The following is a 12,446-nucleotide window of genomic DNA, read 5'->3' on the forward strand; positions in this document are numbered from 1 at the left end:
AAAGAAAGAAAGAAAGAAAAAAGGATAGAGAGAGAGAGAGAGAAAGAAAGAGAAAGAAAAGAAAAGAAAGGAGGGAGGGAGGGAGGGAGGGCAGAAGGGAGGGAGGGAAGGAGGGAAGGGTAAGGAAGGAAAGGAAAGGAGAAAGGAAGTAAGGAAGAAAGGAGGGAAAGAAGGAAGAAAAAGAAAAGAAATAAAGAAAAGAAGGGAAGGGAAGGGAAAGGAGGGAGGGAAGGAGGGAAGGAAGGAAGGAAGGAAATGTGGAAGGAAGGAAGGAAGGAAGGAAGGAAGGAAGGAAGGAAGGAGGGAGGGAGGGAGGGAGGGAGGAGGGAGGGAGGGAGGGAGGAAGGAAGGAAGGAAGGAAGGAAGGAAGGAAGGAAGGAAGGAAGGAAGGAAGGAAGTAGAGAGAGAGAGAGAGAGAGAGAAGGAAGGAAATGTGGACCCAGACTGGCCTCACCCAACTAACCCGTCTATAGGTTGCCTGCTTGGTGGGTTAGGGCATTGGAGTTAGGGAATATAACATTGGTGGGACCCCCTACTTCTGGTGTCTTTTTTTCAGGAGCTCTGTACAGGGAAGTGGCTCTTTCTTCACAGCCTAGTCCCTCAGCCACTGCTGAATATTAAAATTGTATTTCTCCTTAGCAAGGTGAGCTGCAGGTTCATATTGAGTGAGGCTGACAGTACCCTCTGCAGAAGTTCTTACAGCTGGTGAGACCCTGGTATCAGAGAGGAAAACTGAGAGAATCCTCTCCTGGGGCTGACTGTGCCCCACAAGAAAGTGGCTAAGCCCCTTGATCAGACCCAACAGTAGGCTTGCAGGGACCCACATTTTAAGTGTCCGTACTCCAAGCCTCTCTCCCTTTCCCTGTGCAATCTAGCCCAGCGGGGCAGGATAGCCAACACCCAGGCTGGCTAACTGTGAAACTCCACCCTATCCAGTGCACATTAGCTGCTGTGCCGATTCTGATCAAGAAAGTGCAAGTCGCCTCAGCTGGGCCTGGTGTTAGGAGCCCTTCCTTAGGATGCCCCATTAGCAATGGTTGTTAGGTCCTGAACTGATGCTCTCTGCATTTGTTCACTGGATGTGCCATCCCTGGGCCTCTCTGGAGGGAACCCAGGACAGGCCAATCACAGACACTGCCCATTACTGGCCCTCAGCAACCTTCTTGGAGCTACAAGCAATCCAGAGTTTGTATCTGCCTCTGCTGGGCCCTAGTGCACATGGAAATAACCAAGCTGCACACTTAGGCTGGCTTTTACCCACACTGGGCTTGAAGGAAGGTCCACTTAAAAGGCCAAGGTTCCTGGCCCATTTGGCTCAGCAGTAGAGTGTCGGCCTGGCATGTGGAAGTACCAGGTTTGATTCCCGACCAGAGCACACAGGAGAAGCACTCATTGGCTTCTCCACCGCTCTCCCTCTCCTTTTTCTCTATCTCTCTCTTCCCCTCCAGCAGCCAAGGCTGCATGGGAGTAAAGTTGGCCTGCGTGCTGAGGATGGCTCCATGGCCTCCGCCTCAGGCACTAGAATGGCTCCGGTTGCAGTGGAGCAACACCCCAGATGGGCCGAGCATCACTCCCTGGTGGGCATGCCAGGTGAATCCCAGTTGGGCACATGCAGGAGTCTGTCTGCCCCCTCGTACCCCCCTGGTTCTCACTTCAGGGGGGGAAAAAAGAGACCAAGATTCCCTGATTTCTGCCTCTAAAAGCCTCTCTATGCTGCTTGTTGGTCTTGGCCCCTGAAAGAACCTCTGATAGAGTCTAGAGCCTGCAGCAATTCAGGGTTTAGGAAGGGTGGTGGGTACGGCTCCACCTGTTGGCCCCAGGTGTCATTCTGTTGAGGCTTTTTTCACAGACATTGAGTGGGTGTGACTCCAGGAGTCCAGTGGGGATGGTGCTATCCGTGTCTCCACCCTTTCTACCAGTCTCAGTGTGGCTTCTTTTTTTTTTTTTTTTTTTTGTGACAGAGACAGAGAGTCAGAGAGAGGGACAGATAGGGACAAACAGAGAGGAAGAGAGATGATAAGCATCAATTCTTTGTTGCAGCACCTTTTTTGTTCATTGATTGCGTTCTCACAGGTGCCTTGATGGAGGGGGAGGGGCTACAGCAGACCGAGAGACCCCTTGCTCAAGCCAGTGATGTTGGGCTCAAGCTGGTGACCTTGGGGTCTCGAGCCTGGGTCTTGCACATACCAATCCGACACTATCCACTGCACCACCACCTGGTCAGGCCCAGCGTGGCTTCTTCTGTGATCTTTGCTTATAGAGTCCTCTTCCTTTAGCCCAAAGTTAGTTTTTCAAGGTGATTGTTCTTAAGTTATGTTGTAATCCAATTTGTTCTTGGGAGGTGGCAGTTGGAACATCCCCTTACTCTGTTACCATCTTGGAGTCAACATCTCTTTCTCTCTTTTTCTTTCTTTCTTTCTTTCTTTCTTTCTTTCTTTCTTTCTTTCTTTCTTTCTTTCTCTCTCTCTCTCTTTCCTTCCTTCCTTCCTCCTTCCTTCCTTCCTTCCTTCCTTCCTTCCTTCCTTCCTTCCTTCCTTCCTTCCTTCTCTCTTTCTTTCTTTCTTTTATTCTCTTTCTTTCTTTTATTCTTTTTCTTTCTCTTTCTCTCTCTCTCTTCCTTCTTCTTCTTTTTTTTTTAAGTAAGAGGAGAGGACATAGACTCCTGCATGTGCCCTGACTGTGATCTGCCTGAAAACCCAGTCTGAGACCGATGCTCTAATCAACTGAAGTATCCTCTGTACCTGAGGTTGATGCTTGGACTAACTAAGCCACTGGCTGCAATAGGGGAAGAAGGAAAGGAGAGAGAGAGGAAAAGGAAGAGCAGTAGATGGTTGCTTCTCCTATGTGCCCTGACCATGGGTTGAGCCTGGGATGTTCACATGCTGGGCCAATGCTCTATCCACTGAGCCACTGGGGCAGCGCCTCCGCTTTCTGAAATTTCAATTACTCATGGTATACTGTGGTCTGAAAATATTAAATTGAAAATTCTAGAACTAATCAATTCATAAGTTTTAAATAGCGTGCATTTCAGAGTAGCTTGATGAAATCTGAAAACTTGCCACTGAGTCCCACCCAAGACATGAATCATCCCTTTGTCCACTGTCTCCACACAGAAGACACCTTGCCCACTAGTCACTTAGTGACCGTCTGTGTCATTAGATTGGCTATCAGAGAAAGGGACCACATTCAGCTTTTATTACAATGTATTGTTAAAGTTGTTTTACTTTATTATCAGTTATTGTTGTTAATCACTTACTAATTTTTAAATTAACCTTTACGATAGGTATATAAATATCGGAAAAAAGGTATATATATATGATACACACACACACACACACACACAGAGGGGTCAGTATTGTCCGCAGTTTTAGGCATCCGCTGGGGGTCCTGGAATATATACCCTGTAGATGAGGGAGGAACTACTGTCAAGGCACAGGTTAGATTGGGCTAGTGAGCAAAGACATTTTTTCTTAAAATGTGTGTGTTTTAGTAAAAAAGCAAAACAAAAATCACAAAAACATTTAGCTGAAGTCTTGCTCATGCGAAAGAACATTCTGTGAAATGACTTCTGAGGTCAGGTTTCAATAGTAAAGTGATAAATATTCAGTAGTTCAAGTTTTTATAGGCAATTTGCTGAATGAGTTGGGTTTCAGTTTTATTTTTAATTTACTTTAGAATGTTTTGAGGTTTATAAAATAATTTGATAATTTTGTTTTGGTATATTGCAGTTATGCTTTTTAAAAAATTGATGATGATACTATAGCCTGAAGTGGGCATTTAAAACACCACCTGTGTCATCCAGTTGAAGAGGCCTTGCAAAGCCAGGGTTCTTCTCTCACCATTGCAGGAATGCATAGTCCCTGCACGAAGGACGAGGCATACTTATTTGGCTCTGACAAACGACGGCCAGTACCAAATACTTTCTTTTTATCCAGAGTAATGGCACTGTGTTGGTAAGCCAAACAGGAAAGTGTTCTCTTAAAGCAGAAGGCTGCATAGTAAATATTTCAGGCTTTGTGAGCCAGATGGTCTCTGTGGCAACCACTCAACTCTGCTGTTGTGTGAGAGTCATCGTAGACAGTAAGTAAATGAATGAGCATGGCTTTGTTCCAATAAAACTTTATTTATGCACATTGAAATTTGAATTTTATAAAATTCTCATGTAACACAAAGTATTATTCTTTTCTCGGTGCTCTCCCACCTGCTGAAAACTGCAAAAGCCATCTTTAGTTTGTGGGCAATACAGAAACAGAAGTTGGGGCAGATTTGGTCTATTGGCTGTAGTTTGCTGACCCGTGTCTTAAAGTTTATATTTTAAAACTATGTCATAGAACTGTTTTTTGCATCCACATGTCTAGGTCAAATAAATGATTATGAAATTTCTTACTAAAATCTGAAAGTTAAAATTTAGGCAACATATATGCATTAAAGGATGTATACATCTATGTGTGTACGTATGGTTGTGTATTTTATATATGTGTGCATCTGTATGTGTGCATGTGTATTATATGTGCATTCGACATACAGTGTGTCAGTAAAGTCATGGTGTACTTTTGACCGGTCACAGGAAAGCAACAAAAGATGATAGAAATGTGAAATCTGCACCAAATAAAAGGAAAACCCTCCCAGTTTCTGTAGGATGATGTGGCAGCATGTGCGCATGCGCAGATGATGATGTAACACCGTATATACAGCTGAACAGCCCACGGCCATGCCAGTCGAGATGTGGACGGTACAGAGGAAAGTTCAGTGTGTTCTGTGGCTCGCTAAATTTTAATCCATGACCAATGTGCAATGTGAATATCGGCACATTTATAATGAAGCACCACCACATAGGAATAACATTACTTGGTGGGATAAGCAGTTGAAGGAAACCGGCAGTTTGGTGGAGAAACCCTGTTCTGGTAAGCCATCAGTCAGTGACGAGTCTGTAGAGGCTATACGGGATAGCTACCTAAGGAGCCCTAAAAAATCTGTGCGTGAGCCCACATGGAACTGCACTGAATAGGTATGAAACTGGGAGAGTTTTCCTTTTATTTGGTGCAGATTTCACATTTCTATTGTCTTTTGTTGCTTTCCTGTGACCAGTCAAAAGTGCACCATGACTTTACGGACGCACTGTATATAGAACCTTTTCTACCTACTACTTCAGGCACTTTGGTAACATCCAGACTTGGAGGTAAAATAGACCTAGAATTACACCCTGACACTACTATGTGCTAATTGTGTGACATCAGAAGAACTACTTAATCTTTCTGAATCAGCCTATTCATCCCTGAAAGGGAGTTAATATTCCCTACCTCATAGGGTTGACTGGGAAAAATTAGATAATGTATACAAAAGATACTTGGGACATGGATGTATACAATATATAAATGTTTTTTAAATTGAATTTTTTTAAAAAGAAAATACTTGTATGGCTCCCTAAGGAGACCTATGCCTCACTTCTAATACATATTTTCAATGGATTCTGTTCTATTTGATAAGCATAGCCACATCCCAAATCAATTTGTTAAACCTTTCTTTTTTCTTTTCCCAGTGGTGCTGTCAATGTTCTAGTGTTGTTGTTTTCTCTGACCTCAATCTTTCTGGCCCTGGATACTGGCAGTCCAAGGACTCCCACTGGGTTCTGCATACGCTTGTTATATAGACTTCACTAGGGCAATGCCTGTACTTTCAATGGAGTAGTGTCCTATTTGACAAAACACAAATATTTTTGCTTTTGAAACTTTCTTGGTCAGTGCACTGGCTAGAAAAAAAGTACAAAATGGATACTTGCCCGAAAATAAGAGTTTGTGACAAAGAAATCTTTTTTTTTTTAATAATTTTTTTATTTTAATTTTTTTTTTATATTTTTTTATTTATTCATTTTAGAGAGGAGGGGGGGAGAGAGAGAGAGAGAGAAGAGAGAGAGGAGAGAGAGACAGGGGGAGGAGCTGGAAGCATCAACTCCCATATGTGCCTGACCAGGCAAGCCCAGGGTTTCAAACCGGCGACCTCAGCATTTCCAGGTCGACGCTTTATCCACTGCGCCACCACAGGTCAGGCGACAAAGAAATCTTTTAATGGATGCTAAAATCTGTTTTTTAAGAAACCTATTTCCTGCCCTGGCCGGTTAGCTCAGTGGTAGAGTGTCGGCCTGGCATGCAGGAGTCCTGGGTTCGATTCCCGGCCAAGGCACACAGGAGAAGCGCCCATTTGCTTCTCCACCCCTTCCCCTCTCCTTCCTCTCTGTCTCTCTCTTCCCCTCCCGCAGCCAAGGCTCCATTGGAGTAAGGATGGCCCGGGCACTGGGGATGGCTCTGTGGCCTCTGCCTCAGGCACTAGAATGGCTCTGGTCACAACAGAGCAAAACCCCAGATGGTCAGAGCATCGGCCCCTGGTGAGCATGCTGGGTGGATCCCGGTTGGGCGCATGCAGGAGTTTATCTGACTGCCTCCCCGTTTCCAACTTCAGAAAAATACAATAAATAAATAAATAAATAAAACAATAAAAAAAAGAAACCTATTTTCAATCAGCCTCATATTTGGAGCTACACATTTAACCCTCTTGTTTATTAGCGGTAGCAAAGTAAGTCCCTAATGGCCAGGTTTTAAAATCAAGTTAGTACCAATTTAAGGTTTTTCTACAGTGCCTGAATCCAGATTTCTTCATTTAATCATAGTTCAAAATAAGTGTTTGTTCAGGCAGTATGCACTAGCGAAAACATCATGGCATTTGGAATCAAAGATTGGGTTTTAAAGACGTATCCACAGCACTCTTATTGCAAGTTCTTGGGCAATTACATTGTATCTACATTTCTTTTTTGTTTTTGAAATATTTAATCCTTAAAGGATTTTTGCAGGAACTAATAAATAAAATAATGCTGTTATATGTGCCCATGTATATATAACATATTATATAAATGACAACTAACGGTTACTTTTTTAAATTGAATTTTTTATGGAAATAATTGTGGAGGTAGGTACAGTAGTGAGAATACAGATCCTTGTCTACACTTTACCCAGTTTCTTCTGATGGAAACATTTTGCTAACTTAAGGTATATAATATCACAATCAGAATATTGAAAATTCTACAATCTATAGAGCTTTTCAAATTTCTCTAGTTATACCTGTACTTGTGCATGCATACATGTGTGTATTCAGTTCAATACAGCTTTTTCACTTTTTTATCGTGGTAAAATACAAGTAACATAAAATTCATCATCTTAATTACTTTTAAGTTGTATTAAATACATTTATACATAATGGTGTCCAACAATCACCACCATCCATCTCCAAAACTGTATTCATGTTATAAAACCAAAACTCTGCACCACATTAAACTATAGCTTTTTCTATTTCCCCTTCCCCTTACTTCCTGGCAATCACCATTCTAATTTTTGTCTTTATGAATTTGACTTCTGTAGGTTCTTCATATAAATGTGATAGTATTTAATTGCCCTTTAAATGATGGTTTATTTCACTTAGTATAATGTCCTTAAGATTCATCCATGTTGTAGCATGTGTCAGAATTTCCTTCCTTTTTAAGATTGAATAGTATTTCATTGTGAGTGTGTATGTCTGTGTGTATATATACACCACATTTTTCTTACCTGTTTATCCTCTGATGGGCACTTGGGTTTTTTCCATGTTTTATCTATTGTGAGTCATGCTGCTACGAACTATACAGTTCTTTATTGAGTAGATGTGTGTATCCACTACCATAGTGAAGATCCTAACAGTTCCAACAATGTAAAGACTATCCATTTCATTCTTTTGAAACCATACCCATTTCCCTCTTGTTTCTTCTCCTTCTATCCCCTAACCCTTGGCAATCACTAATCTGTCCTTTATTTCTAAAAATGTGATATTGCCTGACCTGTGGTGGCGCAGTGGATGAAGCGTCGACCTGGAATGCTGAGGTCGCCGGTTCAAAACCCTGGGCTTGCCTGGTCAAGGCACATATGGGAGTTGATGCTTCCTGTTCCTCCCCCTGTTCTCTCTCTCTCTCTCTCTCTCTCTCTCTCTCTCTCTATATATATATATATATATATATATATATATATAAAATGAATAAATAAAATCTAAAAAAATAAATAAAAATGTGATATTGTAAAATGTTACATACATGGAATCATATAGTATGTAATCTTTTTGTGATTGGCTTTTCCACTCAGCATAATTTTCTGGAGAGTCATTCGAGTTGTTATATATATATCAATAGTTAGTACCTTTTTTTTTAATTGAACTAATTAGGGTGACATTGGTTGATAAAATTATATATGTTTCATACCTGTGCACAATACAGGTGCACAGTTCTATAACATATCATCTGTATATTGCACTGTGTTCACCACCCCAAGTCTCCCTCCATCACCACCGATCCCTCTCTCCCCTCCCCCACCTCTGCCACCCCTTCTCCCTCCTGCAGTGCCCGCACTGTTGTCTGTGTCTATAAGTTTTTTTTTCCTTTTCTTTCTTAATCCCTTCACCTTTTTTTCTTCTGGATGTACTATAATCTGTTTAATCGTTTACCATTTGAATGACATCTGGGCTTTTTTAAGTTTGGGACAACTATGAATAAAACTTACATAAACATCTGTGTCCACTTTTTATATGAATAAAAATTTTTATTTCCCGGAGAGTACATTTGCTGGGTTGTGTTTTAAGACTTACCCTCTTCAGATAGCACTAGCCATGCACGGTCTTCCTAGTGATATGGTTTTCAACTCTGTGTGAATGGAGGTTAAATTAATGTCTTATGTACTTTTATTTCTTCTTCTTCTTTTTCCAAGTGAGAGGAGGGGAGATAGAGAGACAGACTCCCACATGCGCCCTGACTGGGATCCACCCAGCAACCCCAGTGTGGGGCCGATGCTCTGCCCATCTGGGGCTATGCTTGCTACCGAGCTCTTTTTAGTGCCTGAGGCAGAGGCTCCATGGAGCTATCCTCAGTGCCTAGGGCTGATGTGCTTGAATCAATAGATCCATGGCTGTGGGAGGAGAAGAGAGAGAGAGAGAGTGAGAGACGGGGTAGGAGGAGGGGTGGACAAGCAAATGGTCACCTCTCTTGTGTGCCCTGACCAGGAATCGAACCCGGGACATCCACACGCTGTGCTGATGCTCTACTATTGAACCAACCAGCCAGGGCCTCATATGGACCTTTCTTAATAATAGCCTGACAATGGACACCATTAGACAATCAGGTTGAGAAAATTGATAACCTTCTTACTGGTTCTTTTTTTCTGCTTAAGCCTTAATTTCCCTGAAGTGGCTCCACCTTCTCAAAGATGTCATTCATTCGGAGACCCCCAGAGCCTGCTGCCCTCTCCTCCTGCCCTTCGTCTCCCAGGGCCGAGCAGTTGCTGGAGCCCACTCGTTTTGGCACTGCGGAGACTTTTATATCACTCTCCTCTGCCATCTGAACTTGTTAGACTAGCCTCTTCCTGTGAGCGGAGCCTCTGTAAGCTGGTCACCGCAGACCTTTATACCTGTAGGACCCAGTTCTCCTCTTCATGGCTGTGGCCAGTCACCTCAGAGGGTTATTTTGCGTAAGCTCTGGTGCCATTCACACTCAGCCGTCGGCTCACATACCACCTCCTCATGAGAGGTCCTCTTGGTATATGTTCTTCTAGTGTTCTGTACTTTTCTTTGATAACCCTGATGGTAGTTTTCAAACTTTACTCATTTAAAACGTAGGACCCCACATAGTTCAGCCTGTCATAGAGTCCACTGACAGGAGCTGACTAAAAGTAAGTCATCGTAAAGCAATTTAAAATTTACCATTCCTCCAATAATAACTTTAAGGCTTTGTCTTCCAAGTATCAGCTCTTAACCATGGTATTCCCCCCTCATCTGGAGTTTTTGAGGTAGGATGCTCCAAGTGGCCGCCATCAAAGCCACTTGGCCAATGCAGGTTCAGGTTTGATGCAGATAGATGGTAAGGAATGAACGGAGCCAAAAACTGGTGATCCATTTTTCTTTAGACCTAGCTCGCACCGGCTGGCAAGAATATACACACTGCGGGAAACACTTCCCTTTCCATTCAGGGCTCCCAAAGCCACTGACTCATCCGAGTTTTCCTAGAATCAAAGACTCCCACCTCACCAGTCTTATTCACCTCTGTTCCCCCTCCCTTCTCCTCCACGAACTGGAGGAGAACCTTCCCCCAATCTGACATTTTGGCTACCTCTTACACGTGGCCTCCCTGCCCTGCTCCTGCATGGTCTGTTCCTCTCCACAAGAACGTGATCACTCTCCCCAAAATGGCCTCCTAGATCCTCCTTTTAAAACCTTTTGGTGTGAAAGCCCTCCCCCAACACACATTAGCATAACCACACCTCTTCCCAAGCATGAAGGCAATTAATATCATCACCTAGGCGATGCGTGCCATCCACATGGGCAGCACCATCTTTAACAAAGTGAGCATAATATATCTTATCTGTCCAACACTCCCATTAACCTCCCTGAAAACCGGGTGTAGATTTTATTTATCTTTATAATCTTAGAACCTGGAACATTGGCTGTATCAATGTAAGAAACGTCCAAACTTGTAAGAATTTTCATAATTTTATTTGAACCAAACTCAGACAATTGCCAGGAAGCAAACTGTCAACGGATTAAGAAAATGCTCTGGAAAATGGCTATTTCACCACTGATTTTTATACATCAGCCTCAATGGGGAAGATTTAAAGGAATTGTATGAAATCCATTGGTAGTAGATTAAGGGGTCAGGAGAAAGCAAAACCGGGAAATCTGGAATTAGGTAAGAAGTGAAAGGAATTACACATATCTACTCTAAGTAGGTGGGTAGTTACCAGTTAACAATAAACATAATAATAACAATGGGGGGATTTGTGCTCTCTGCTCTGGTGCCTGAGGTGTCTGAGAGATTACTCTTACATTTCAAAGGCCCTTTACCAGATACGTTATCTTAGATGCAAAAGAACAGCAGACAGGATGAATTAAAGTAAACACTGACCTCTGTTAGGGTAAAATACCACCCAAGGACAAGACTACCCACCAGGAACTGCTTTTAGTTAAAAATTTTAATTGTAGACCATCCATGTGGTTACTTTAGGTCTCTGAGTTTGTAGGCTGCCCTGCCTGCCTCCCCAGAGTTTATCAGGTGTAGTTCCTGGCCCCTTTTACGTCTACAGCCAGAAGATATTAGGCGCTCCATTAATGTTTGTTAGAAATACGAATGAGCCTGACCTGTGGTGGCGCAGTGGGATAAAGTGTCGACCTGGAAGTGCTGAGGTCGCCGGTTCGAAACCCTGGGCTTGCCTGGTCAAGGCACATATGGGAGTTGATGCTTCCAGCTCCTCCCCCCTACTCTCTCTGTGTCTCTCCTCTCTCTCTCTCTCTCTCTTTCTGTCCCTCTCCTCTCTAAAATGAATAAATAAATAAATAATTAAAATAAAAGAAATACGAATGAATGAATGAAACTACTGATCTCTCAGTAGAAGACACTTGATAAAAGTCTGACAAAATGAGTGAATCATGGAATTTTTTTCTTAATTTTCCAGGTGATTTTTGAAGTAATAACATCTGGACATCAAGGCTACCTTGCTATTGATGAAGTGAAGGTGTTGGGACATCCATGTAGTAAGTTGTCTCACCTTTTCAACATCTGGGTGCGTTGTTGAGGGCCTATTTACATTACAGATTAAAGGAAGGCAGTAAACCTGGAGGGCAGGAATCCTGCTGAGAGAGTTCCCTGACATGTCTCTCCAGGTGTGGCTTTGGGAGCCCAGAAGTCCAAAAACATATATTCGATGTGTAATGTCATGAAATGTATCTAATGGTCTTTCAAATGCAAATCAGGAGAGTGGACCACCAGAATGCTTTGGTATGCTCCAACATCCTTGCAAAGATGTTGGATTTCCCTTTTGCACAAGTCAAACATTGGAAATCTATGCGTCTTGAATCTCAATCTAGGATGTTTCTGGCAAAGTTCCAAACAGTAGAGCCGCAAGCAGGCCTGGGATCTGGCGAGTATAAGAAATCTACTTAAATCACCTGGGGACCCCAGAAATGGCAGGTTCTTCATCTTTTATAAATTAGTTCTTTGAAAAAGTCCAATGAGTGATAGCACACACTTTTCTTTTACCACCCAGTGTGAACGAACAACTATTAATAGTTTGTCATGTTTGCTCCTGAACCTTGTCCTTAAATCAATAAAATACGCAGCTTGCCAGTCCCGTTTCTCCCTCCCCTCCCAGGGGCCAGCCTCAGTGGTGAGCTTGCCACGACCCCCTCCGTCTGGCAGGTTTTTAGTACACAAGCAACAGAAAGGACAGGGCCGGTTTTAGCAGAAATGCTTTGTATTGGAAGGGAATTGGGTGGTAAATAGAATCACTGGGAACAGCAGCGACCTAGGCTCAGATACTGGGCAGAAACTGAAGGGAGGCTCTGTAGGCACAACCACAGTGACTACTATGCCAGAAAGCCACCCATGAGGA

The 12,446-nt window shown here is 42.9% G+C and overlaps 1 protein-coding gene across 5 annotated transcripts in view; it reads left to right on the forward strand.

The window, feature by feature from the left end:
• The window catches only part of PTPRM (protein tyrosine phosphatase receptor type M), an 899,870-nt gene that overhangs the window by 362,130 nt on the left and 525,294 nt on the right, over nt 1-12,446 (forward strand). For all 5 annotated transcript variants that reach the window (XM_066246290.1, XM_066246286.1, XM_066246288.1 and 2 more), the window contains exon 4: nt 11,511-11,589. In XM_066246290.1, the coding sequence (XP_066102387.1) occupies nt 11,511-11,589 (79 nt within the window). The remainder of the gene's footprint in view (nt 1-11,510; nt 11,590-12,446) is intronic.

This window comes from Saccopteryx bilineata, chromosome 11 (assembly GCF_036850765.1).
Source record: "Saccopteryx bilineata isolate mSacBil1 chromosome 11, mSacBil1_pri_phased_curated, whole genome shotgun sequence".
Classification (NCBI taxonomy): domain Eukaryota; kingdom Metazoa; phylum Chordata; class Mammalia; order Chiroptera; family Emballonuridae; genus Saccopteryx; species Saccopteryx bilineata.